This window comes from Falco naumanni, chromosome 2 (assembly GCF_017639655.2).
Source record: "Falco naumanni isolate bFalNau1 chromosome 2, bFalNau1.pat, whole genome shotgun sequence".
Lineage (NCBI taxonomy): Eukaryota > Metazoa > Chordata > Aves > Falconiformes > Falconidae > Falco > Falco naumanni.
In genome coordinates, this window is record NC_054055.1 from 5,553,503 (window position 1) to 5,580,739 (window position 27,237).

The 27,237-nt window shown below is 50.8% G+C and overlaps 2 protein-coding genes across 5 annotated transcripts in view; one reads left to right on the plus strand and one right to left on the minus strand.

Moving 5' to 3' along the window:
* USP35 (ubiquitin specific peptidase 35) overlaps positions 1–1,968 on the plus strand; it is a 30,070-nt gene extending 28,102 nt beyond the window's left edge. For all 3 annotated transcript variants that reach the window (XM_040583582.1, XM_040583584.1, XM_040583581.1), the window contains exon 11: positions 348–1,968. In XM_040583582.1, the coding sequence (XP_040439516.1) occupies positions 348–518 (171 nt within the window). In that variant the 3' untranslated portion in view covers positions 519–1,968. The remainder of the gene's footprint in view (positions 1–347) is intronic.
* A 3,197-nt stretch (positions 1,969–5,165) lies between these two features.
* The window catches only part of GAB2 (GRB2 associated binding protein 2), a 102,104-nt gene continuing 80,032 nt past the window's right edge, over positions 5,166–27,237 (minus strand). The window contains exons 4-10 of one of the 2 annotated variants that reach the window (XM_040583291.1): positions 24,700–25,286; positions 23,572–23,666; positions 22,606–22,888; positions 21,525–21,615; positions 19,594–19,696; positions 18,622–18,747; positions 5,166–12,371 (exon numbers count right to left, since the gene is read on the minus strand). In XM_040583291.1, coding sequence (XP_040439225.1) covers positions 12,228–12,371; positions 18,622–18,747; positions 19,594–19,696; positions 21,525–21,615; positions 22,606–22,888; positions 23,572–23,666; positions 24,700–25,286 — 1,429 coding nt within the window. In that variant the 3' untranslated portion in view covers positions 5,166–12,227. The remainder of the gene's footprint in view (positions 12,372–18,621; positions 18,748–19,593; positions 19,697–21,524; positions 21,616–22,605; positions 22,889–23,571; positions 23,667–24,699; positions 25,287–27,237) is intronic. The other variant, XR_005826268.1, reaches the window with a different exon arrangement.

Here is a 27,237-nt window from a genome sequence, read left to right on the forward strand (position 1 = left end):
GCAAACCAGAATGGATTTTGGTCAACTGGTGCAGTCAATACTTTCCAAACAGCAGTGTTGCACAGGACAGGAGCTGCACCCGGGGGAATGTGAAGGGTCCCTCCTCCCCCAGAGGTGGCATGCAAGGGCTGGGTTTTGATTTCTGGAGAGATGCAATGCTTTGCTGCATCCCTTTTGCCGAGCTCTAGAAATGAGCACACGGCCTTCTCACTCCGATTTGATTTGGAGGAGGCTCCCAGGGGTAACGAACGGGCTCCCAGCTCCTTGGGGAAGGTGGGAGCATCCCCCCACCCAGGTCATTTGGCTGCAGGTATCCTTGTGTTATTTCTCCCCTTTCCTTCTCCCAGGAGCAGGAAAAGGAAGCGAGGAACAGAGCCGCCTACATCTCTGCCTTGCCGAAATCCCCTCTGTGGTGGAGAGACTTTGACAGGGACAAGGATGATGACAACTCATCAGGGGGCTGCAGCCCAGCAGCAGGCGGGGGTGGATCCGGCTCCTTTCATGGACTCGTCTTCTAGCCAACGGGTTAAGCCAGATAGTCGATGTCCACAGGGCCAACCTGAAGCCAGAGGCTCCTCTTCCTCACTGATGACAATGAACATCTTGGAGGAGGATTTGGGGAACATTTCAGTGGAAAAGGGCTCAGGGGCTGATTTGGAGGTGCCCGGAGGGTCCCACCGCTTCCTATGCACTTGGTCTTCACGCCTTAATGTAACTAAGCTAACGCGGAGATGAGCAGCTGCTGACAGCTCAGAGAAGTGCCCTTTTGCTTCAGCGCAGCCATGTCTTGCCTGCTGTGAGCCACACCACCAGCCTGGGGAGGGGATGAGGACTAAGATGGGGATGAAGATGGACCCAGTGGGACCCCAGGGATGGAGACATCCCATGCATGTCCTGTCTGCAGCCCTTCTCTTAGCACTGAGTTGGTTTTGCAGGGATTTCTGCTTGGTGGTTGGGTTTTTTTTGTGTGTGTGTGGTTTTTTTTTTTAATGTGGTTTTGAGAACCCACCTTGACATACCTCTAAGTAGAAGAAGGCTGAAAAGGCTGAAAAATGCCAAGCAGCCAACATGGCAACACTTACCGGGTGGGGCAGTGAGCTTGCAAGCCTGCTTGGTCACAAGCTTGGTCACAGCTGGTCGAGCAGAGGGGTTTTATGTAGCATTGCAAAGCACCTGAAAGAAACTGACGGGCACAAACCCCTCCAGCCAAGATTGACTGACCTGGTCTAGCTGGGTTTTATTGGGCTCCAGTGAGGCCCCGTTGTGTTACTGGTGGTCACCAGTGTGGATGCTGTTTGTGCACGTGGCCGGCCCAAACAGAGCTGTTTTTCCAGACGTGTCTTTAGGACTTGGTTAGCCTCCTGCTGCTGCTGTCACTTCATGGATTTCTGGGCTGGCTCTGCCCTTTAAAACTTGGGCTTTCCTTTGGGATACCTTGAACTGAGCAGCAAACGACAGAGCCTCCCTAAACCCACTAGCTATTTCATTTTTTTAAATGCTGATTTGCAAGGACAGTAGCCCAACCAGATATATCAACTCAGTATAAATACATACTATGTAAACCAATGTATTACGTAAACCATTAATGGGACAGGGGCTGATTTTGGTGGCAGGTGGCCCACCTAAGCCCTGGGCGGCGTGTCTACAGGACTGTGGCTCCCTCCCACGTCCCTCCCCAGCTGCTGTCCCTGCCTGCTCCTCCCTCACGCCTGTAGTAGAGATTTCTCTAGCTCAAGTGGCAGAGACTTGTGCCTTAGGTCCTGGGCGCAGGGCCTAATCCTGACCGTGGGGTACTGGGGTGGGAATATTGTATTGCTGTGGAGGAAAAAGCAAAGCACAGACGTTGTTATGGATAATGCGAGCAGAAAGTCTGCTAGAGAGGACACTTGGGATCAAATCTCTGGTGTATACTATCATATTCTTTTATTGCCTTTCCTATATATAAATAAAGGAGATGAATTAATTCAACAGAGAGGCTTAGTGTCTTATTGCAATACTCATAGCTCTTGGGCTGATCGGTCAAAAAAAAGAGATGGGGAAGCTGATGGGAGATGAGCATCCAACTTCATGGACACATGACAACCCTGCAGAGCAGTGGCTTGGAAGAGGCGAGCAGGCAGAGGTGGGATGGGGACCCCCAGCCCAGAGCTAGGTGCCCTCTGAATGCAGATCACAATCCTGTTGTGTTTTTTTTTCTTTTTTTTTCAGATGAGCAGTGGGGTGTGTTCATTTTATTTAAGTCTGCTAGACCTGAAGCAGTGCTAAGAAGAAATAAATTTGGACCCAAAGCTGAAGGTATATAAAAAGTCAGGTGTTTCCTGGTGTTATTAATAGAATTTTATGAACCTCCTGTCCAAAGAGGTTGCTGAAAGCTTTCACGTTGCTGTGGTGCCAGCTCCTTGCTTTGTGCTGGAGTGTCACCTGGAGGCATTATCTGGGCTGCGTGCTGGAAGGTGCTTTTGCAAGAGACTGTCTCTGCCCTGATGAGATCCTAATCTAAATAATCAAGGCAGATAACCAACCCACCAGGGAAAATGGAGAGGCTGTATCATAGCTGTGCTCTTCCCTGAGTATGTCTTGCTGCTTTCCCCCCAAGATTTTCTGAGATGACCAGAGGCAAACTGAGGCAAACTGCACACAGAGCTCAGCATGGGCGGCAGCCGGGATAGTTTCAGCAGTGTAACGGTGTGGTCTGGTTTAGTCCCTGTTCATTTTCTATACTTCTTAGCATTGGACTTCCCTTTTGGGCTCAGCCTTGAGCCTCTCTTTTCACAGAATTATCTACAGTTGCTTCACGATCCTCTCCCCAAAATAATTACTATATATATATATGCATATAGCATAAATATGTATTTTTATAAACATATAATATTATAGAATCATAGAATTGTTGGGGTTGGAAAAGACCTTCAAGATCATCAAGCCCAACCATTAACCCAGCACTGCCAAGCCCACCACTAAACCATGTCCCTCAGCGCCAGACCTACACGTCTTTTAAGTACCTCCAGGGATGGGGACTCCACCACTTCCCTGGGCAGCCTGTGCCAGTGCTTCACAATCCTTTCGGTGAAGAAATGTTTCCCAATCTCCCATCTAAACCTCCCCTGGAGCAACTTGAGGCCATTTCCTCTTGTCCTGTTGCTTGTTACTTGGGAGAAGAGACTGACACCTACCTCACTAATATATGTAAGTTATGAGTAATATACTGAAGATTTTACATAAAGTTTGCATTAGTATACTTTATTAATTTATTAAAATAATAAATATACTATCACTATATCATATAATATTATAGCTATAGTGTACTATTAGTAGTATATTGTAATATATGATAAGTATTAGTAATACATCATCAATATTATAGAATTATAGAACCATGGGATCGTTTGTGTGGAAGGGAGCTGTACAGACCACCCAGTCCCACCCCCGCTAGGGGCAGGGCCCCCTCCCCCCAGCCCAGGCTGCTCCCAGCCCCGTCCAGCCTGGCCTTGAGCCCTGCCAGGGATGGGGCACCCACAGCTGCTCTGGGCAGCCTGGGCCAGCGCCTCGCCGCCCTCACGGGGAAGGGTTTCTTCCTCACGTCCAACCTAAATCTCCCCTCTCTCAGCTTCAAGCCATTCCCCCCCTGTCCCACCGCTCCCTGCCCTTGCCCAAAGCCCCTCCCCAGCTTTCCTGTCGGCCCCTCCAGGCACTGGGAGCTGCTCTAAGGTCTCCCCGGAGCCTTCTCCTCCCCAGGCTGCACAGCCCCAGCTCTCCCAGCCTGTCCCCACAGCAGAGGGGCTCCAGCCCTCTGACCAGCTCCGTGGCCTCCGACGGGCCCGCTCCAACAGGTCCGTGTCCTTCTGATGCTGAGGACCCCCGAGCTGGACGCAGCGCTGTGGGGGGGTCTCAGCAGAGGGGCAGAGCCCCCTCCCTCGCCCTGCCGGCCACGCTGCTGGGGATGCAGCCCAGGGCACGGGTGGCTTTCTGGGTGTGAGTGCACATTGACGGGTCATGTCCAATTATTCATCCACCAGTATCCTGAAGTCCTCCTCAGGGCTGCTCAGTCCAGTCATCTCCCAGTTTGTATTGATACTAAGAATTGCCCCAACTCCAGTGCAGGACCTTGCACTTGGCCTTGTAGAACTTGGTGAGATTCATACAGACCCACTCCTCAAGCCTGTCACGGTCCCGCTGGATGGCATCCTGTCCTTTAGAGTAGCATCCGCACCACTCAGCTTGGTGTCATCTGCAAACGTGCTGAGGGCGCGCTCAATGCTACCGTCTATGTAATTGATGAAGGTATTGGTCCCAGTACGGACCCTTAAGGAACAACACTCGTTACTGATTTCCACTCAGACACTGAGCTGTTGACTGTAACTCTTCAGATGGTCCATCCATCAGATCCCTATCTCTTCAGTTTAGAGGAAGAAAGTTATGGGGCACTGTATCAAAAGCCTTACAGAACTGTAGTATAGCATTAGTATAGTATGTTACTATCTATGCTATACCAATTATAGTACATACTATATTAATATTTGTGTTAGTAATAACAGTAATATTTGTATATGATATATTGGTAAAGTGTGTACGATAGTATGGCCCACAGTGACACACAGGCCTCTAGCAAAAGAGAGCCTGCAATGGAGTCCCCAGCTCCAGATTTGGGATCCCAGATGTGCTGCAGATGTGAGGTGATGCTACTCTTGCTAAAAAAAGGGGGTTACAGGGACTGTGCTGTAAAGGTGTCTTTCCACAGGTGTCTTTTTTTTTTTTTTTTTTTATTGTTAAAGTAAATGTAAGTGTCTTGAAGGGGGGACTTGAATTTTTAACTCTGGGGAAAAAGATGTGTTCTTGTGCTTAGGTTTTATGGGAGATTTGGTGGCCTGAGCTGGGGCTCACAGGCACTGAGCTGCTGATGGGCGAGGAAGCCAGCATTTGTCCTCACCCTGTGCACAGCAAAGTGTATCCCTGGAGCAGATATATAGTATGAATTTCACTTCAGCAACTGAAAAACACACAGTTTGGGTTCTGGTATCAGGAAAACCCTAACTGCATCCTCAAGGTCCTTATTGGGCAGACAGGACAGAGCTGGGAATATGCTCTGAAAGCTTTAAAGTTGCTGCACGATTCAACTTGATCCTGTCATTAATTCCCCACTCAGAATCCATGCCGGGAGTCACCAGTGAGAGATGGTCTTTTTATTTTCATTCTTCTATTTTCCCATTGCTTTCCTGCTGCACATACAGTACTTAAAAATGAGATCACATTCACGTCAGACATGTACCATGTTTATTAACAGCAAAAAAAGTATTATCTAGGCTTCACTCAAGACCAATTTACAGGATAAATAATTGTTTCAAATTACTTTAAAAAAAAAAAAAACAACAAACCCCAGAAGAATAAATTAATAACTTATTAGCTGTCCACAGTGATTTGAAAACTTAATAACCATTCAAACAGTGACACCACAAGAAGACACGTACTGTACAGTTTGCCACAGATTACTCTTGTCCTTCCTTCTACAAATGGGAAAAAAAAAAAAAAGTAAAAATACTCCTCTTTACGAACAGTCATAGGCTTTGAAACACACAAGACATCCCTGCGAATCGGTTGCCGACACAACGGCTTCAAAGCCAGGGCTCCGACCCCACCTCGCAGCGGGTTAAGAAACAAACAGAGGAAACTACCCTAAAGTGGCTGGGGCCGTTCCCACACAGGGATGCCCAAAGTCAACGGGGACCCGCTGACTTCCCCAAGGGCTGGGCTGAGTGGGACTTAACTAATCTAAAGGTTTGGTCCTAACCCTATGGGACTTAGCAGTGGGCTCCCCGTGGAGCCCAGGGTCCTGTTCCCTTCCCCTCTCTGTGATGTGCTTCAGCCACCACGTTCAAAGGGCTCTCAAAGAAAATGTGGTATTTTCAGGGTCAACGTGGCAGCAGAATGCTGAAACTGTGCAAACGGCTTTTCCCCCACCTGCCTTGCTCAGGAGAAAATCCTGCCAATTTTTTTTCCACCCTGGTAATTAGGGATGAGGGGTTTTTAATGAGTTTTGCAGAGCGGGATGTGCAGTGTCATGTGTGATGCTGGACATGACAATGGGGTAGCACCACATGCTTCCCGGCCATTGCATGCAGACTCAAAACAGCTCTTCGCATTATTAGATGCCAATTAATTACACCTCGTGATGCATCTGTGAGGTTGGGAAATAAGTACTAAAAATCTTCATTTTACAAGCCAGAGAAAAAGCAGGATGCAGAGTTCAAATGAACTCCCTCGACCCACCTGAAGATAAAGTGTGGTATCACCCAAAGAACAACAATAAAAATAATGTTTTTTTATCTTCTGGTCTTGGGGCAAACCTCTCCCATGTAGTCAACCCACTGGTCTACAAATGAACCCGTTATATGTTAGCAATGGGCTGCATCAAAAACTAAGAGCCTGCTGATCGGAAGCAAATCCATTGAGCTCTTTTAGATCAAGAGATGGAACCATGTGGTCAGCTTCTGCTCCAGATGTTGCTGGCTGGTGTTAAAATTTGGACACTGTGCCAGGACCGGCTGGCTGTGGGTTGGCATGGAGAGAGCTGTTTGGTGACACCTTGCTACATATCAAATTTTCTCAAGAGCAGCCATTGAAGTAGCAACCTGATTAACAGCACAAGTACAAGGAGATAAAATTGCGACTACAAGGTTGTGACACCAAGGACAAGCTGATGGAGGGATCAACTGCTCCAGCCAAGGACAAATCATGATCAAAAGGTGCACATGTCTACCTGCAAGAGCCTTATTAACAGTTGCAAGATCATTGCATACATGTGGGCGGGCTGGTGCTTTCTGGGCAGAGAAGAGAGGCACAGGGACTCACCAGGGGCCCTAAACTGGTTTATTGGCCCTTGTGAGTTGATGCTGGACTGGTCTCTCTGGTTTTCTTGATGGCTCTTTGATGGCCATGTGTGTCCTCTGGCTGGGGGTGGGGTTAGGCTCTGCTCTTCACCCTTTAGGGCTTCTCCACAGGCACAGCCCCACTGCACCCATCTCCTTCAGACAACATTCCTCCAACGGCACACACTGTGTGGGTGAGTGTCAATTTTACATGGAATAGCAACATCACCAGGTGGGAAAACATCAACACAATGCAAGCATGAATTGACAAAACCATCCTCTTACTTGCCTCCTAGGCCAGGAAGATCAGACAGGACCTGGAAGCTATTTAAACATCTTCCTACTGAAGTCCACCACCACATAAGACCTGGGCATGGCTCTACCCCTCCCAAGGAGCCATGATCATTGGGTGGCCAAAGCAAGCCAAGTCTTCCCGGTATGCTCAAGGGACTGGGATGCCAGGGTGTAGGAGCTGGTGTGGAGCTGCAGAGAGCTCTGGGTTGATGTCTGCCCTAACAAATTTACAGGTTCAAGCTGTCTCCCAGTTGCTCGGACTGTGTCTGTGTCCTGGACGACTTGGCCTGGGCTAGCCAGCCCTCTCCCAGGTGCAAGGGATGGCCCCAGTGTGAATCAGGTTCCCTCACCGTGGGGTATGGCCTTAGGGGTAAGCTGTGCTTTGCCACTTGGCTTCATGGCCAGAAAAGAGGCCCTAGCTCTGTTTCAGGTATTATAGAGCTCTAGGCAATACCTTTGGCCCCTTCCCTCACATGGAGGAGTCTCTGCTCAGCCCCAGCAGCACAGAGTCTCAGGGTAAACTGGGGGGAAGAGATGCCTCTGGTCCCTTCCCCTGCTCCAAGCAGGGTCAGCTGTGGGGTTGATCCACCCTGGGTCTTGAAAAGCTCCAAGGATGGAGGTGGCTCTTCATGCGACAACCCTGTGAAGCCCATGGCACTGCTGCCCCATGGTTAGTTCATGGGAGCCCCAGAGCAAGGTGTGTCCCAGCACATCCAGGTCCCCACCACACTTCTAAGAGCAGGGTTTCTCCTGCCCAGTTCAGAGCTGGGTGCATTGACCAGGGCTCCCTGAAAGCCAGAGCACTGAGGCATCATGTTGTCGGGCAGGATGAACCCCTTGAGAGTGAAGTGCCCTGGATAAGTCGTGAGAGTGGTGGGAACTCTCCTCCCACCATGGCTTTTACTGACCAAAACCCCACTCCACAACCCACAAATCTCTATATAGCTGACTCGAGACTCATGCCAAAGGAGCACACGGGGAGGACCAAGACTCAGATCTTGCTGGCAAACTCCCTGCTTTCTTTCCTCCCAACCTCATGTTCCCCTGTATATAAACCTTGCCAGTGGCTGGTGGCCCTGGGCCCAGTTCCATCCCCGTTAGCCCCCCGTGCACCCAGGCCTTAGCTACATTTTGGTTCCAGCTCTGGATTTGACCCTATCTGCCAGACACTCACATTTCTCCTGGCACAGTCTGCACTCACACGTATTTTGTTTCTCCAACCTGAGACTAAGCATAAGCCTGTCATCCATTTAGAGCTTGAAATGTATTTCCCACTAAACACTCAAGTGTCAGTTTGGAGCAAATCAGCTCCAAGGCAGCTCACACATCCCACCAGACAGAGGAACCATAAGCGGCAGTCACACACAGTGAGGGATACATGTTTTTTGATACTTCTGCCTTTAAAACGTATAGCTTAGTCATTCTGAAGCTCGGGGAGAGCTTTGATCCATGGCCCTGGTACTTCATAAAACTCAATATTGAGGTCATGATGCTTGTCCCACAGACAACCCTTCTCCATGAGCACACGCACACCTACAAGCACATCTCTTTTCTTAAATGGGACCATAGAGCTGAAGAGCAGGCTCTGACGTGAAGACTCAAGCCATTTTAATTGCAGTTAAAATGAATCATTTCCAATGTTCTCAGCTTCCTAAAATACCTATTTCTAACAAAAGCGTCAGTAATACTTGAGCATCCAAGTATAGAGTGGATGTGATAAACTCAATGCCTTCAGGACAAAGTTCTTGGCAGTCCGTGTAATTAAACCAGCTGCTTTTCAATATGGTTTAAGACTAAATACTGCACAAACATTAATCATCAGGGACTGCTGTAATCAGCTTGGCAACTGTCAGGAATGACTATTTCCACTGCAGCCATTGATTACTTAATGGCTTTCAGGAGGGGCTGATACAGTCATGCCTACATGGCAATGCATAGAGTCTATGGGCTGATACTTAGCTTGGAGAGGCTATTTGCTTGGTGCTTAGCTGGGAAAAAAATGGAGAAATATGTCTGTTTCTGGGAAAATGTAAGCCTCACTGCAAAGCAGAGAGGCACTAGCAACCAGCAGTTGTGAAATAGCTACTTTTGGGATGTTTTGTTCCTTGGTCTGCCAAATGCAAAGGGCCAGTTGCGGGGATTCTCATGAAAGCAAATCATTAAAACTGGAGGCCTGAGCTTGGGAAAAGAGCTATCCCATGCCAGGGCTTGCCCCATGAACAAATAGACATTTGTGGGACATAGAGAGAAAGGACTAGTTTCTCCAGCACCACAAAGGGCTTTGGATTAAATATGGGAGCGGGCACTAGACGCACCTGGTCCCAGCGCAGAAGCACAGGGCACCAGCTCGAAACACATCCCAGCTCATTGCACTGTCTCTCAAGCCACTGCACCACCAGAAATGACCGCTGCTGCTGCCTCCCCCTCGCCTGCCCACTTTCAGGGTGCTTTTGGGACTTGGTGAGCTCCCCATCTCCCAGATGAAAACAAGAACCTGAGCATAGGCTATCACTTGATTTCTCCAGGCTTTTGGTTCAGTTCAAGATTTTCTTTAGCCTGGAGCTGGGCTGTTTCATCTTGAGAATAGTTGCACTGCTTTACTGAGAGAGACCCAAAGCAGCCTAAAGAGCCATTCCCAAAACTGCTGCTGCAATCCACCCCAGAGGTGGCTGCATTTTCGTGTGAGAGGAGAGCAGCACAGCTTTTGGCAGGAAAACACGTCCAGCATGCACCATAACCCTTCTCCCCCAGCCTCATCTTCCTTTGTGCCTGCCCAACAGTTTAAGAGGATGAAATAGGAAAAAATCAGCTTCCCAGTTGAGTCACATTTGCTTTTCGGTGGGGATGGGGAGCTCACTCCCACCCGGGTGAACACACTCTGGATCAGCCCCAATGTTTAGTCTCCCCTGAGATGCAGTGATGACAGGGGCTATAGAAATCCGAAGCACTGTACTCTGCTCTTCATTTCATTATCTCACTATGCAAGCGTGCAAGCCCCCAATGAGAGGCAAAGGCCCTTGCAGGCTGTATCACACTCCCTGACCTTCAGAAAGCATCTGGCTGTGCTAAATCTTCCCTTTGGGTTTTGGTGTGGTTTTGTTTTTTTTTTTCTTCCCCCCTAGATGATTATTCTTTTTACCATGAGCATTAGGCTATTTGCTTTGTTATTCCTGTAAAAGGCCAACACTTCAGTGTCTTAAAAGGGCCATTAGAGCTTTTCCATTAATAACCTTCCCTTTCATGGCATGCAAGAAGAAAATATAAACCGATGTTGGAAGTTCAAGATTTATTTTACTAGCATGCAGCCCTTAAGGGACTGGTACCCTGTCCCCATGTGGGTCACGTCTGGCTCTTTCCAAATGCGAACAAGATTAAACAAATGTGTTAATGCTTGAGTGTTAATAATCAATATGACTTGGTGGTGTTGGTGGAACACAGAGCCCATGGCACTGGGAGGGGTTCAGCCTGCAGAAAGAATAGCTCCGGCTTTTTAGTAGATATTATTACCTAATCTTTCTAATGTCTCCTCGGTTTGGCTCTCGGTTTGCAGGCGGCCTGTTTATTCATGTCAGTGCTTGCTGTCTGGCAATCAGGCTGCTCCACGGCAATCATTAATTCTTCCTGTTTTCATGAGATCATGAATTATTATCTCTGCAATGAACTGTATCTTCCTTCTCGGCTCTGCACCCAGCAGCTGCCTGGGGAATAATCCCAAAACCTGGATGTGTCAAGGATGCTGGCAAGGGGCAACAGCAGATTCCCACCCATAATTAGAGCCTAGAGTCGTTAATGTCAACAAGCCCCATTTCTGTGTTGAGAAACATTGCTGAAGATGGGGAGAAAACACCTAATCCAGCCCTTCGCACCCACCACAAACCAACCATAATGCTACATCAAAGCTAATGTTGAAACACCTTGCCCTGACTCTCCTGACCAGCCTCTTCCCACACCTAAGACCTCACCATCAACCAACATTTCAATTACACTACTCCTTTCCTCCAAAGTACACCCCACTGGACTTCCTCACCCAAGACCAACCTCTGCAGTACAGCATCTGCCTTCTCCCAGTGCTCCCAACAGCCTTCCACTCCCTCCTTGTCACTCATCCTTGTGCCAGTCCAGATATACAGAGTCTCCAGAGCCTCCCTGTGTCCCTTGTACTCAACCAAAGAGCCTCTCATGATGGCTACAGGTGGAGGACTCTCACTCTCTGCATTTCTTTTGGTGCCACAAAGGGCAGATTCTGGTTCGTAAGGCCACATTCACGGGCAATTGATTTCAGATAGGCAGTGGGTCAGGGCTTAAATTCTGCCATCCAAAGCCAATATGTCCATCCCATTGACTTTGAGAGATGTTGGAGAGCATCAACAGCAGAAGACATCCAAACAAACAAACATGGCTGTTTCACACATGCATGTGTGTGAGAACGGGGCAAGTCCTGGGTTTCTAAGTCAGCTCAGTGGAAAAGTCTGGATGCTCTTCAAGCTTCTGAAGGTTAACAACCACAATCAAAACCATGGGGGCTGTCCCACCAGGAGAAGAATAACCCTCAGTGGTTTTGAACATATTATTTACAAGAGATGGGACAATGAAAGTGATTTCAAAAGGAATGGTCCTTGCTCAGTTTTGGGATTGTGAGGAGGCAGAGAAGAGGGCAACCATAAGGAGTGGGGAATCAGAGCTGGGGAATGATGTCCTATGAGAGATGCTGCAAACCTGCATGGCATGGTTTGGGAGTACAGCGTGGAAGGAGATGGGGAGAGATGATCAGTGTTAGCACGTACAAGGTGGTTTTAATAGCTGTAAGCAAAAGATGTGTAGGGTGAAACCTGGTATTGCTAAGTCAAATTCCTGGATTGTGCATCCAGCAGCTAAAGCACAAACCTAGCCACCGAACACAGTTGGTCTTTATCACTGGCAAACAGTATCCGCCAAGTCTTCCCCTGAAATTAAATTTCATTTTGCCTTAATAAAAAATAAAAAAAATGAAGACCCTCTCCTCTCCGCGGACAAGTCTTAGAAATCCAGCCCAGCAGAGCTGTCAGCCTGCTTCGCTGCCTGCCCCAGGCACTACTGCTTCGTGCTCTTGGTGGGCTCCGAGGACTGCCGCACATCAGTCCACTCCTGCATGGTGCTCTGCAGCGCCTGTGTCTTCTCCTTGTCCACTTGCACATAATCAACCTTCTCATCTGAGGCGACCGACGAGGTGGAGGGCTGTGGGGAGGAGAAACACGGCCACCGCCTGGTCACTCATTAGCTCCTCGCTGCTCCCTCTCGCTCCTTCCCACAGCAGCACTGTGGATGCTGCAAGTCCACTGGCACCTCCCCTGCTTTCCTGCAGACTCCATAGCTCACCACCCTCCCTCTAACCTCCCAACGGCTCCTGGAGGAGATATTTCAGTCTGCCCCGCACCTTGCTTGCATGAGACTATGGTGCAATGGGAGGGAAGAAACAGCAAACTGGGTGTCTACCTTCATGTCAACTCTGGGACATGAATATTTGGCTGCAAATGTGTTACCTAACTGCTGACATTGCAAATTTAGCATTGCTCCTTGCTCATTTTTGTGTAAACACCTCAAGAACTCTTACAGATACACAAAAATCCCAGCTCCACCCCTCTTAGCTGTGCTGACTCCATGTACCTATGGCACTAGATTATTTCCATCCCCATAACAACAGATATGTTTGCAGGTTCACCCAGGAGACCTGCTGAGGAAGAAGGAGATAATTTTTCCATAGCTTCTTCAGTCCTGGAATTTTGCCTGCCACTACAAGCATTACAAGAGGACCCTCAGCTGCTTGCAGCTGGAGCCAGGTGATGTTTTTTAATAGCTTACAACCACCTTTCCAGGCTGAGATATACTTTAAATTGGTAATATCTGCAGAAATATGGCTGGGCAGAAATAAACAATTAAGGGACAACTGTCAGACAGTAAGAAGACCTAACCAGTGGGATGCTTTGCCTAGGAAACAAGGTGGTGTTTGAAAAGTTGAGGCCAACTCACAGGTGGCTCCCACAAAGGTTTAGACAATGCCTTGTCCTTCGCTGACCCCTCACTCAGGTGCTGCTTTACTTGAGCCAGCCTCTCATTCCCCCTCCCAGTTTGCTCAGAGTGGCACCCAGTGGCCTTTGGTCCCCCCCCAGCCCACTCTGTCATCCTTGGGTGTCTTCTTCATTTTGGTATGTGGCCTTACTGGGGAGGTTGTGAAATCTCCATCGCATGAAAATTTTATGCCTCACTTGTCACCTCAGGAGAGATGGTTTCCTTTGGATGTGGGGATGCCCTGAGTTCATCCCTTCCCCTATTTTCCTACAATTAGCAATAATATGAGGCTTGTTTTCCCCGTGTATGAGCCTGGACAAAAGTCACCAACATCTGGATCTTTAGGCTGTTCCCCTCTCACATTTCCACAGGACACTTGGCAGAGACATCCCATTCCCGACCCCTCATCTCCCCACCGATCTTTCTCACCGGGAAATGGCTTGATCAGCTCAACATAATCTAGCTTTTAAACTTTAGCTCCACTTTGTCAAAGCAGCTTGTACTTCTCCTGCCCAAATGGCACCCTTTAAAGGCACCTGACTGGCAGCCAGTAGGTGCCCAGCATTATCTGAATGAGCTCCGGAAAGTACCTCAGCTGGAAAACCCAAGTCTGGCTTTGGAAGACCTGTTCTTCTGGAGGAGGAAAAAACCCTTTTTTGATACTTCTCGGGATACCTCCTAACAGTTTTTGAATACATAATCTTCAGATGAATTTCTGGTCTCATCAGCATCCCTGAACCCTTGCACATCCATGCTTCTGGTGACACTTCCAGCAAGGCTGCAGACATGCAACAGAGCCTGAGTCCGACCTAGAATTAATATAGCAGCAGACCGTAGAGCCATAGAATCACAAAATGGTTTGGTTGGAAGGGACTTTCAAGACCATCTAGTTCCAGACCCCCTGCCAGGGGCAGGGCCCCCTCCCCCCAGCCCAGGCTGCTCCCAGCCCCGTCCAGCCTGGCCTTGAGCCCTGCCAGGGATGGGGCACCCACAGCTGCTCTGGGCAGCCTGGGCCAGCGCCTCGCCGCCCTCACGGGGAAGGGTTTCTTCCTCACGCCCAACCTAAATCTCCCCTCTCTCAGCTTCAAGCCCTTCCACCTTGTCCTATCACTACAGGCCCTTGTAAAAAGCCCCTCTCAAGCTTCTTTGTCAGCCCCTTTAGGTACTGGAAGGCTGTTAGAAGGTCTCCCTGGAGTCTTCTCTTCTGCAGGATGAATAAACCCAACTCTCCCAGCCTGTCTCCATAGCAGAGGGGCTCCAGCCTCTGATCGTCTTCGTGGCCCTCCTTGGGACCTGCTCCAACAGGTCCATGTCCTTATGTTGGGTGCCCCAAAGGTGGACGTAGCACTGCAGGGGGGATCTCATCAGAATGGAGCAGAGGGGCAGAACTGCCTCCCTCGCCCTGCTGGCCATGCTGCTGGGGATGCAGCCCAGGGCATGACTGGCTTTCTGGGCTGCAAGTGCACATTGCCAGATCACGTTTTGCTTCTCATCCACCAACACCCCCAAGTCCTTCTCCTCAGGGCTGCTCTCAACCCATTCTCCACCCAGACTGTATTTGTGCTTGAGATTGCCCCGACCTACGTGCAGGACCCTGCACATGTTCTTGTTGAACTTCATGAGGTTTGCACGGACCGACTCCTCAAGCCTGTGAAGGTCCCTTTGGATGGCATCCCTTCCCTCTAGCATGCCACAGAGATTGACGCTGGCAAATCTGCTGAGGGTACACTTGATCCCATTGTCTATGTTGCCAACAAAGATGTTAAACAACATCGGTCCCAGTACTGACCCTTGAGGAACACCATTCACCATCAGTCTCTGCTTGGGCATTAAGCTGTTGACTGCAACTCTTTGAGTGCGACCATCCAGCCAATTCCTTATCTACTAGGTGGTCCATCCATCAGATCCATGCCTCTTCAGTTTAGAGACAAGGATGTCATGCAGGACAGTGTCAAATGCTTTGCACAAATCCAGGTTGATGACATCAGTTGCTCTTCCCTTATCCACCAACACTGTAAACCCATCTTAGAAGGCCACCAAACTTGTCAGGCACAATTTGCCCTTAGTGAAGCCACGCTGGCTGTCAACAATCATCTCCTTATTTTCAACATGCCTTAGCATAGTTCCTAGGAGGATCTGCTCCATGATCTTTCTGGGCACAGAGGTGAGAAAGACTGTCCTGTAGTTCCCTGGATCTTCTGTTTTCCCTTTTTAAAAATGGGGGTTATGTTTCCCCTTTTCCAGTCTGTGGGAACTTCACCAGACTGCCATGACTTGCCAAATATGACGGACAGTGGCTTAGCCACCTCATCTGCCAGTTCCCTTGGGACCCACAGATGCCTCTCAGCAGGTCCCATGGATGTGTGCACCTTCATGCTCCTTAGATGTTCTCAAACCTGATCTTCTCCTACAGTGGGTGGTTCTTCACTGTCCCAGTCCCTACCTTTGCCTTCTGTGACTTGGGCAGTGTGGCTACAGCACTTCCTGGTGAAGACTGAGGCAAAAAAGTCATGGAGTTCCTCAGCCTTCTCCATGTCCCAGGTAACCAGGTTTCCTGTTTCCTTCCAGAGAGGGCCCACATTTTCCTTAGTCTTCCTTTTATCACCTATGTAACTATAGAAGCTTTTCTTGTTGCCCTTGATGGCCCTGCCCAGATGTTATTCTATCAGGGCTTTAGCTTTCCTAACCTGGTCCCTGGCTGCTTGGACAATTTCCCTGTATTCCTCCAAGGCTACCCGTCCTGCCTTCCGCTCTCTGTAGGCTTCCTTTTTGTGTTTGAGTTTGCCCAGGAGCTCCTTGTTCATCCACGCAGCCTCCTGGCATTTTTGCCTGACTTCCCCTTTGTTGGGACGCATCGCTCCTGAGCTTGGAAGAGGTGATCCTTGAATATCTACAGCGTTCCTGCGCCCTTCTTCCTGCCAGGGCTTTATCCCATGGTACTCTACCAAGCAGATCCCTGAAGAGGCCAAAGTCTGCTATCCTGGCCTGCTCTCCTGAAGGCCAGGGTCAGCTTGCCCTGCACCCTTCTTGCTGCCCTGAGGATCTTCAACTCCACCATTTCATGGTCACTGCAGCCAAGGCTGCCCCTGAGCTTCCTATCCCCCACCAGCCCCTCCTTGTTGCTGAGAACAAGGTCCAGCACAGCACCTCTCCTCGTTGGCTCCTCTAGCACTTGGAGAAGGAAGTTGTCATCAACACATTCCAGAAAACTCCTGGATTGCTTATGCCCTGCTGTGTTGTCCCTCTAACAGATATTGAAGTGGTTGAAGTCTCTCATGAAGACCAGGGCTTGTGAATATGAGGCTGTTCCTATTTGTCTATAGAGGGCCTCATCTGCTTGGTCTTCCTGGTCAGGTGTCCTGTAGCAGACCCCCACCATAATGTCACCTGTCCCTGCCTTCCCTTTAATTCTGACCCATAAGCTCTCAGTCAGCTCCTCACCCATCCCTAGGTGGAGCTCCCTGCACTCCAGCTGGTGACACCCCCTTGTGTCTCCCCTGTCTGTCCTTCCTAAAGAGCCTGTATCCTTCCATTCCAACACTCCAGTCACAGGAGCCATCCCACCAGGTCCCCCTGGTGCCGGTGAGACCATAGCCCTGCAGGTGTGCGCACACCCCTAACTCTTCTTGTTCATTCCCCATGCTACGTGCATTTGCTGGGCCCCTGATGGAGCTGGCTTACTGGCTGGAGTGGCTGGAATTCCTCTGTGCTGCTCTTCAGGCGCTCTCCTGCTGACCCGTGATACATCTCCAGGCCCTGGGCATCTCTTGCTGGCACTGGCATCAAACTGGTAGGAGTGGGATGGATTGAGGTTCCCCTCCCCCAGCAACTTTAGTTTAAAGCCCTCTTCTCCAGCTTGGCAAGCCTATGACCGAAGATGCTCTTCCCCTTCTCTGACAGATGGACCCCATCAGCCCCCAGCAGACCAGGTTCCTCAAAGCCAGTCCCATGGTCTAAGCAGCCGAAGCCCTGGCTGCGGTACCAGCCCTGTGACCATCTGCTGATTCGCCAGACCCAGCTGGCCCCTTCAAACCCCTTCCCTGATGAAAAAACCACCTGCGCTCCGGAGTCCCTGGCCGCCCCTCCCAGGGCTCTGTAACCCTTCGTGATGCCCCCGACCGGTCCTGGCTGTGTCGCTGGTGCCCACGTGGAACAACAGCAGCGGATAGGAGTCAGTGGGACTGGACGGGGCTTGGTAGTCTCCCGGTGACATCCCCGATACGAGCCCCGGGTAAGGATCACACCTCTCTGGAGAGCGCAGCAGGTCAGCAAACAGGCACCTCTCCAAAGAGTTGCTACTGCTCTCACCCGTCACCTTTTCTTAGCTGCATTGGTTGTTTTACAGGGAGCAGGTCAGGCTGTCCTCCTTGGCTCCAGCACCCCTCCTAGCGTGGTGGGTCCTTCCTCCTCAGTCTACAAAGTGGCAAAGCGGTTCTGCAAGGCACCTCAGGCTTTGGGGGAAGTTTTTTCCTCCTGCAGGTCCTTGTCACTGCAAACTTCCACTGTTCTGCATTATAGGCCCCCCTCCCTTCTGTGTGTCGGTGGGGGAGTTTTTGGCTGTTTGGCCATGGGTTGTGGATCCACCACAGACCACCTGGAGCCAGCTATCCAACTCCTCCTCAGCCTCCCTGACGTTACGGAGCCCTTTCACCACCTCCTGCAGCTCAGTCACCTGCTGCAGGAGGTCCTCCACCCAGGCACATCTTTTGCAGGCAGGTCTCCTACCTGCCCTTGCCCCAGGAGAAAGGTCTGGACACGTCCTGCAGCTGGAGGTCTGCACTGCAGCCTTGCTCTTCAGCAGCTCTGTCTGGGTGGGGGCATCAGCCACCGCCAGGGTAGACGGTGCGGAGGCCCCAGCCTTAGCTCTCAGACACATGTCCACCGTTCTGCCGTTGAGGGTCAGGTAGGATGAGTGCCCTTGACCCATGCAGATGGTCGCACATGGTGCCCTGTTGCTGGGTTATGTGGACTTCAGGTGTCTCCACTCCACCAGTGGAACGTCCCTCCTTTAAGGCAGCGTGCTCCTCGCGTACCCTCCTGCCCACGCTGCTCCCACAGATCCTGGCTGCCTGTCCTGCTCGCCACGCTCTCCAGGGATGCCCTGTGTGGGAACGGGGCAGGGGCGGCCACTGTTACCCCCAGCCCTGTCCATGCCTTGTCAGCTGCCCTCGTGCAAGCTGCTGGCTCCTCCTGTCAGGTCATGGTGCTCCCCTGAGGTCTCCCCAGCTCAGGACCCCCCCCCCTCCTCCCCACATGCCACACTCCCTGGCTCCACTACGGAATGTGCCTGCTCTGGAGCTGATCTGCTCAGGGCTTTGTGCCATGCTGTTGCCAATGTGCATAAAACCCCTTAAAAAATATATCACTTTTAACCAGAAGTTTATAAAATCCGCCCCCCACCCCGCCCCCCACCCCATACCTTTCTGTGTGGCCCTGGTGAGCTTGGCTGGAAGTCCAGGGCCAGATAATCCACACTCCCCGAACTCTTTTTAGGCGCTGGGCTGTTGGTACCACTAGGAACAGGAGAAGCAGAAATGGGGTTTTGCTAATGCAGGGAAGAGACAGGAGAGATAACGAGGATTAAAATGGGAAGAAAGGAAATAAAAAAGGAATTATCACAAATCTGGCAACGAAATGCCTTGGTGGCACTTTTAAAAGTGCCAGCCTGGATATCTGCTCACCTGCCCCTGGGACCAGGGCGTGCAGAAGCACTGGGGCACTGTACCTATTGCATGTTGTGCTAACAAATATTCCAAGCTCATGCTTTTGATTTTATCTGTCGAAGCAGCCTTTGTCCTGATTTTATTCGCATGCCTGACATCAGACATAGGCTTCAGCGTTTCCCAGGAACCACACCTCATCGAGGCCAGACCAGCTCTGGGATCTTTGCTAATCACAACCATGCTACACAGAGCACAGATTTCCTCTACCCCCTTAGTTACACAGCCTCGAAAATATGCTTCAACTCAGCAGCTTTGTGAAGGCAGACAAAATCTCCTCCCTGTAAGCAGTGCCGCTCCCTGCTGCTGCTCCGATAGCCCCTGCCCTCCACATAAACATGAGGTCAGCAGCTGTTAGGGGAAAAAAACCCCTCTGAAAAACATCAATTTAAATTAGGAAAATACACCCTGACAGTCCCTAGATGTTTTTATCCCCTCTAAATTCCTGGCAAAGTACGTGATATATGTCCTTGCTCTCATATACAGTTAATACCCCAACAGGACATGTCATTTTAGGAATGAAAGCCACTCTTCCATGCATGTAGGGATGTGTGTAAAGATGTACACCACACAGTGCTATCTGAGCACTTCATGAGCTAGGAATGTGTTTGCAGAGCTGGAGAACGTATATCTCCTGCCAGAACTATGTATCTTAGCTGTGGGGCCCTTACCATCGCCACGTAGTTCTCCTCACTGTCTCCCGAGTCAGTGCTGGTGATGCTCTGGGAGGAGACAGGGCGACAGTATTGCAAAGAGCCGGCGTTGAAGGTCTGGCTGTAAGGACAAGGATCAATGTGTTAATGACGGTGGCAGGTGCTGCTGGTCCATTGCCAAGGAGGGATGGGAGTCGACCTCCAAACATCACCAGGCTTGGAGCTGGGGACAGGGCATGAAGAAGAGCTGGCGGCACTGAGGTTCTCCAACCTGACCTTCCCATGGGTCAGCAATCACCAGGTTTAGTCTTCTCATTTTTTTCTTGCTAGGACTTTTTAATAACAACTTGCTTGCTGTGTACCTGTAACTCTCCTGCTATCAGCTACATAAATCAGGCTCCATGAACTCTTTTATCTCACAGGAAATATTTAATTTTGGAGGATGCAGGGCCAGGCTTGGTGAAGCTCCTCACCTCCAGCCTCACCACAGCTCCAGCGTTTGTTTACTGTGCATGGCCCTACCCAAATTTTTTGCTGGAAAACAAAACCTCCAAGGCATCTCCCTGCTTTCAATTGACCAAATCTAATTATACCGAATAACATAATGCAATCAGCATCTGGCATTAAAGCTCACATCTTAAAAAGCTGTTTGTTGCCTTGCAGTAAAGGCAGGGTCATATGATTAGCTGATAAGGGAAAAATCCATTAGTTTCTCGAGGGTCGGACGTCTTGTCAATCAAACCCCGCTCGCTGTTTCCCAGTGCAGTGATTTCAGCACACAGCGCTCATGCCCTGCAGTCAGGCTCCACACAATCCAATTTATTTGAGGAGTCACAGCAGCCAAGCTTTGCTTCTGCCTTTCGCTGGACAACATCAGATCACGAATTAGCAGCAGAACTGGAATCATGCGAATCCTGTTATTTTTGGCTGGCAGACTTTGCTCTGAAGTGCTCTGGTTTCATTTCGCAGACTTCCTTCAGGCTAAGCTTTGCTTTCAAGGCAATCAAAACACAGCTCAGCCAGACCCTGTGAGTGTCACCCTGTGTTTTGAGACTATGGCGGGGGGTTTTGGGGGGAGAGCTGGATGTGAAATCATGCCCCATGCCCCTGGTGTGGATGAGTTGTGGTAGTTAAGCTGTGTCATGAGTCACGGTGGACCACAGGTCCTGTGTCAGAGCCACAGCCCTCCAGGAGTTGTCAGAACCCAGAAATAGGAAACGTCTTCAAGGGATCTTAATTAGCTGCTTGGCCACATGCTGGGATTTCACGTGAAAGCCCGACCTAAACAAATTTATCTTCCTGCCACCAGCTGTGATCTGGCAAACACGACTCTGCCTCTTACAACACTTGATTAAGCTCACGAGGGATCCAAGGGAGGAGACCCTCTGCTTCAACAGCAGGTGACCCAGGTCCTCATTCTAGCCATGATGTGACCAAGGAAACCCCTGAGCTCCAAATCCCCATGGTGTGGCAGAATATTTTAGGAAAGAATTACTCCATAAATGCCCCTCTTCCCAGATAGCTCCTGCTGGTCCCTGATGGGGGTAGGGTGTTGGACAAGGTGGACTTTCATCCCAGTGCAGATGTTTGCATGGCATGACACAGCTTTGTGGCTCCTGCTTCTAAAATTGACAAAGAACATGAGGGCTAAAGGGATCATTTTGGGGGATTTTTGAATTGGGAAAATTCAGGTCTGCATCCGAAGGAAGGGCTCGCTTCTAGCTTGATTCAAAATAGCCCATGAGAAATGTGCTCCTGCAACAAAGAGAGATGTTGGGCCAGAAGAAACCTCTGCAGCAAGCAGAAGCACAAGAGCAGCCAACACTCAGCCAGAGATGTTTAATCCACGGCAGAGGCGACAGTGTGGCTGCATGTGGGCACCGGCGACAGTGAGACCAGAGATCTGCTGTCAGAGCACAGCAAGAATCCATACCCCAACCATTACTCACCTTGGCCTGGACCAAGATTTTGTGACTGGTGATTTGAAGGGAAGCTCATCGATGACTGTGTTGTTCCTCAGGTCCAGTGGTGATGGCTTTGCTAGGGAGGGGAAAAGCCTTTATTCAGAGGCAGCACATTCCTACAACTCAGCATCCATGACTGGCACGAGAGGGTCCCCAACAAACTGTTGGTTGCTTTGCATTCTGCTGATCAGCCCCCCCCAGCCTTCCTCGCTGATGACAAATACCTCCAACCGAAATCCCTGCGCTCATTTACACCAGGGCTGGGGGAAAATAGTGAATTTCTCCCTCTGACCCAGAGTCGCAAAGTGGATGGGTGGCCCCAAAAGGGGAATGTGCCTCCCAGGGAATGGAGATCTGCTAAAAACACCCAAACCCCAGAGTATAACAAACCTATTCATTAGGGAGCTGTGATGACCTGTTAGATGGGGACAAGACCAGGTTCTGCCAGCCCTGAGCTGCCTCCAGCCAGAGCGTTTCTCCATAGGGGACAGGAATGGACTAGGGTAACATGCAATGTCTTCTCATTAGGTGGAAGAGAAGAACGCTGTGCTCCAGCCCCATCCTTCGCCTAGCATGCTGATGAGGTTAGGTGTTGACACCCTAATGATGGGAGCCCTCCTCCCCAGCACCTCCTTGGCAACCTGTCAGACAATGGTTTGGGGAGGGATCTGGAGGATGTAGGCAGAGCCCCGAGTGAAGAACTGCCTAGAACTAGCCAGTAGGAAACAGTGGGGTCATCTGAATACGACACAGAGATGTTGGGGTGGAGTGTAGTAAGGGGTGCAGGCAAAGGGGGTGAGATCCTGCCTGTGACGTGCATCTCCTCTCAAGGCCAGGAAGGGTTTGAGAAAGGCTGTTCAAGCACCACAAAAGCTGCATTTGCACCATAATCCTCCTAAAAGAGGAAGGGGATGGGGAAGATCTGAAGGTCTGACTGTGCTGGCGGTAGCAAAGCACACCCCCCATAGGACTCTACTGAGTGTGCACAAGACTACAGATGTAGTCTGAAGTATTACAAGAATAGAAAGGTTCCTGGAAAGATTTGCCCACAAACAAACGTTCTTACCTTTCCGGTCAGGTTTGAGGTTGCGGTTGACTGGTGGGGGCTGGATTTCACTCAACCGTCTGTGGCACTGCGCCATGGCTCCTCCTTTATGTACGGGGAGGGTGGCTGAGGACAACGCCACCAGGTCAAAGTGATGCGGCCCAGGACTCATGGGGATGTAGAGATTTTGGCCATTGTCATTGGCTTTCTCGGCATGGATCAGGGGTGAGGAACCGGGGTTCATGGGGACATAGTTGTCCTCGGAGTCGGTGCTGTGGGAGCGGGCCACTGCTGTCTTGGCTTGCTGGGGGACAAGCAGAAGGGTGTGCTGTCAGCATCACACACACCTGAGGTGGGACCAGCTTTAAAATCTCAGCGCAGAAGGAAGGGATGGTCTGTCCCCTCCTTGGCCATCAGTTTGCACTAAGAGAGTCTACCTCCACTATTTCCAAGACATTGCAACATCATGAGTTCAGGGAAGGGTCTGAATCACCCAGTTTGAGCCTCTTCTCATGATCAGAGTGAGCTGCAGAAGCATGCTTAACCTGGAAAGCAATTTTTCCCTGGGCTCTGGCCATGACTAAAATGCAATATGAAAGGCTGCTTTAATGTCATTTCCAGCTCAGGAAGTCTTAGAAAGTGCACAAAAGAGGCTGTTCTGGCAACATGTCAAAATTCAGCTCAGCAGCATCCCAGGCTTTCAAGAAGAAGCCAAACTCCTGGGTGCTTTTTTTGGGTCAAAGCTCCAGGCAGATAGGCTCTGTGGAGGCACCCAAAGCAAAGCTCTGCATGCGGTGCTGGGTTAGGGGGTTGTCCCTCCATCTCTGCCCTGCAGGCCACCATGGTTTTAACTGAAATTGGTAACAAAGCCCTTCTTAGCTCTGCAGGTCTAGGCTGTGAGGTCCAACCCTTGAACTAACTCGTCTCTGAATCTGTAAGGTGCAAACGGTGCCTATAGCGTGGTGGCCGACACCAAGGCCAACTCACCAGGTAGGAGTTGTACCCATCGTTCATCGACTCGACTGACTGCACAGTGCTGCCACCCCCGTGCTGGGGGTATTCGTACGTCTCACAAGAAGAAGCTGCAACACAACCACAAATTCATAACTGCTAATAAAAGGGTCCCCTGCAAACAAAATCCAGGCGCTGGGAGGGCAGTATCTATTCTTGACGGCTGAGACACTGGTGGACTTTGGTGGGATATGGTTTTTAGCCTGTCGCAGGCTCCTCGCTGTGGTCCCTCCCAATTAGCATGTCTCTGATGCATCAACACAACTGCACGTGCCACGGGGACCTAACCTGGTTCTGCCAAAGTGCTGCAAAATCCCAGGGGTAAAGACATCAGATAAGGCAGATCATGGTGACAAAGCAGGGTTAAGGGAGAGCTCCACTACAGCTCACTCAGCAGGTGTAAGGGCTGGCAGCTTCTGGTAAGGGGACAGTGGGGTGAGAATGGGGTATTGAGCTCTCAGACTGGTCTGTGTACTGCTGAGCATGGGTCTGATCTCAGCCTAAATGTTGGTATTTAGGTAGGAGGGGATGGAAGACGCATTTCAGGGAGCCGTGCGTATCATTTGCAGTATGTTCCCTCTCCAACCACCTCTTCTAAGTTACTTTGTGACTATCTCATCCTAGGCACAAGGTTTGGAAAGGGCACATTCATGCACGGTCCATCCATGGCCTATGGGAAGGGCAGCTCTGCCATACTGGGGATGCTGGGTCTGGGAGATGTGCAAAATTACATCCCTGTTTGGTGAGGAAAACCAAGGCAGCTCCAGGCTGAAGTATGTTCTGACAAACCTTGTTATGAAGCAAGCCGAAAATGGCTGAAAGCACTGGTGAAGGGCTGCATGGGCAGGCAGATTTGGGATTTTGGTTCAAGGTACAACGCCGTCAAGACCCAGCTGAGCAGCTCTGGTAGGCTGAGCTCTGGGAATACCTCTCCAAGCCTGCTGCATGCAAAACCCAAATTCTGACTGGGGAGAGCTGCTTTGTGCTTGACGCCCTGACTGACGCCAACAGTCACCCCAGCCCTACCACAAATCAGTGGGACCGACCTGTCCAAGTCTGCTAGATAGGACAAAGCCACCCCCAGCTCCCCACCCCCAAATTCACCTCGGTGTAGCCTGCTGTTTTCCACTGCTGGCAGTGTATTTCTCCGGGGAATGGTGGCTGCCATGGGGGCCAGCCCTAAGCTTTCGCTGGGCTGGGGCCGCTGGGGTGGGCTGCCCCACCGTGGCTCCATCTGCCCGGGTTTCGGGGGCCGCGGAGGTGGTGCAGCGGGCGAGTCGCTGGCAGCCACGGCCAGAGCGTTGTGGTTCTTGTCCAGCGTAAATGTCCTGGGAATCTGATAGACAGAGAGCGGGGTGGCGGGGATGTCGTAGGAGTCCGTGGAGAGCTCCCCAAACTCCTTGCATAGGGTGTTGTTGGGGGTCTTGTAGACGTAAACCTCCTCATTATCAGTTTCGGAGCTGGTGAGGCTCGACTTGGGGTGGGTGTAGGAACCGAAGGCGCGTGGGAGGTCGTACGCACTGTCCCTGAACTCTGAGTTGTGCCGGCTGGGTTTTGGCAGGCTGTAAAAGCCATGCAGCTGCCCTCCAACCCCGTTCATGCAGTGCCCATTGCCCTGTGAGAGCTTCTGGACCGCCGTGTCACTCCGCATGAAGAAGGCGGACCTTGTGGCTTGGGAGAAGCTGGCACTCCTGTAGAAGAAGGGGAAAAAAGGGCTGAGATGGGGGGAGAGCCAGACCTGGGGTGCACCGAGCTCTGCCTCCCCCATTTATCACCTTCCCAACCTGCACTGGCCAACCCCAGGACATGGGGAACACCTCAGACCCCTTCAAACATGCCCACAACATGTTTTATCCCAAAACACCTTCAAAATGCCTCTGTCTACAGGCAGGAAGAGCTGGTTATCCAGACATAAATTGATCCAAAAGGGCAATTTTTGTACCATCTGACAGCAACCCAAGACACATCTGCACAGAGCCACCCCATTAGCATCGCTGTGACGTGTCAGCCACCCGTCCACAGTGCAGGAGGAAGGCTTACTCTCACCTCTGCCTTGCAAATGTGCTTTGAGAGGGACTGGAAAAATTCCTGACGGGGATTATTTCAAAGCCTCCAACCATGCCACCACTCTGCCCTCTTGCAGGGCAAGCCCTGGGGAGATGACAGCAGTGACCAGCTGGGATCTGGGGTCCGTAGCCCTAATCTGCAGGGGAGGAGGAATGAACCTCAGGGCTGAATTCAGAGGTACAAAAGCCCTCGAGTCCCCCAGGGTGAGCAGGGAAGCGTGGTCACTAGGTCCTTGCCTTGCTAATGATTCCTCAATTTGTATTGCAGTCATGCCTGGGGATGCTAGCCAAGACGGAGGGTGAGCACTGGGGAGACTTTGGTCCTCTAATGACTGCTTGCTAGCCACCGCTCCTCCACCGATCCCCTCCAAGGTGTTTCACCTCCTGTTTTATCCCTCCTACTGCTTCCTCTTTCAATGCCCCAGTGCTGCAGAAGATGATGAGCCCCACGGGTTTGCCTTCTGCACCCCTAACCACGGCAAATGACATTTTCTTGAGTCAGGGGATACTTCAATTGGGCACTTGGGATTTTTCTCCCCCCTCCATCTTCAACCCCTGCCGCTGTGAAGCACCTCCACATCCCACAAGGCTTAGGGAAACACGAGCATCACTGTGGAAGTGCTGGGATATGAGGGCAAGATGCAGCAGACATGAGCACTGGTGATAACGATACCTTTTCCTGAGCTGGCTGAAGCAGCGTGGAAGAAGAAAATACGGCAAAGCTCCGAAGAAGGGTTACCCTGCCATGAGGAGTTGGTGCATGCGCACCAGGAGAGGGTGAGCGGGAGCGTCGGGCTGGGTCTTTTTGCTCACAGAGGTATAACCATGCATGGGTCAGACTTTTGGGGACCACAGACTCAAAACCAGAAAGGGCTCAGCTGTCCCCATTTCAACACCTCCCTGTGAAAGGAATTCCTGCCCTGTATCAGTCACCGAGCTGGGAAAAAGTGAAACGGCTGGGGGGAATTTCCAGTTGTGGCAAATGACTGGGGAAGTGCCAGCCCTCTGGGAAAAGCGAGGCGATGGTGGTTTTCACTGCTCTGGCAGGGCCGATGCTCTGCAGGGACAAGAGGGACTCTGTTTCATGGAGCCAGCACGAGATGGCGCTCAGAAATCGGGCTTATCGGGGGGGGAAAACAAGGGATGCTGCGATATGACAAATCCCTGCTGCCTTTGGAGCTCAGTCCTCCCGGGAAACATCTGGGCTCTGGCAGGGTCATTTCGGCTTGAGGACTTGAAACATCTCACGGGTTAATTATTCAGCATTGCCCCGCCAATTAGCTACTATTACCCTCATTTTATGGATGAGTAAAGTAAAAGCTCCAAAACTGAAAGGGGAGGAATTCCCAGCAGTCCTGCAGCCTGGTCCTGTGCACTGGGGCATTGATCGGGGAGATTATTTCTGGCCCAGTTGCAGAAGCTGCCGCTGGCCAGTTTGTTTCTGCCCACCAAGGCACTGGTGCTGGCTCCGTCCTCCTCTGGGTCTCAGCCATGCGTCGGCTCTCGGAGGGTGGCTTTTAGGTATCCTCACAGCTGGAGTGTCAGAGGGCCGTATTTTAAACACTGTTCCATTAAC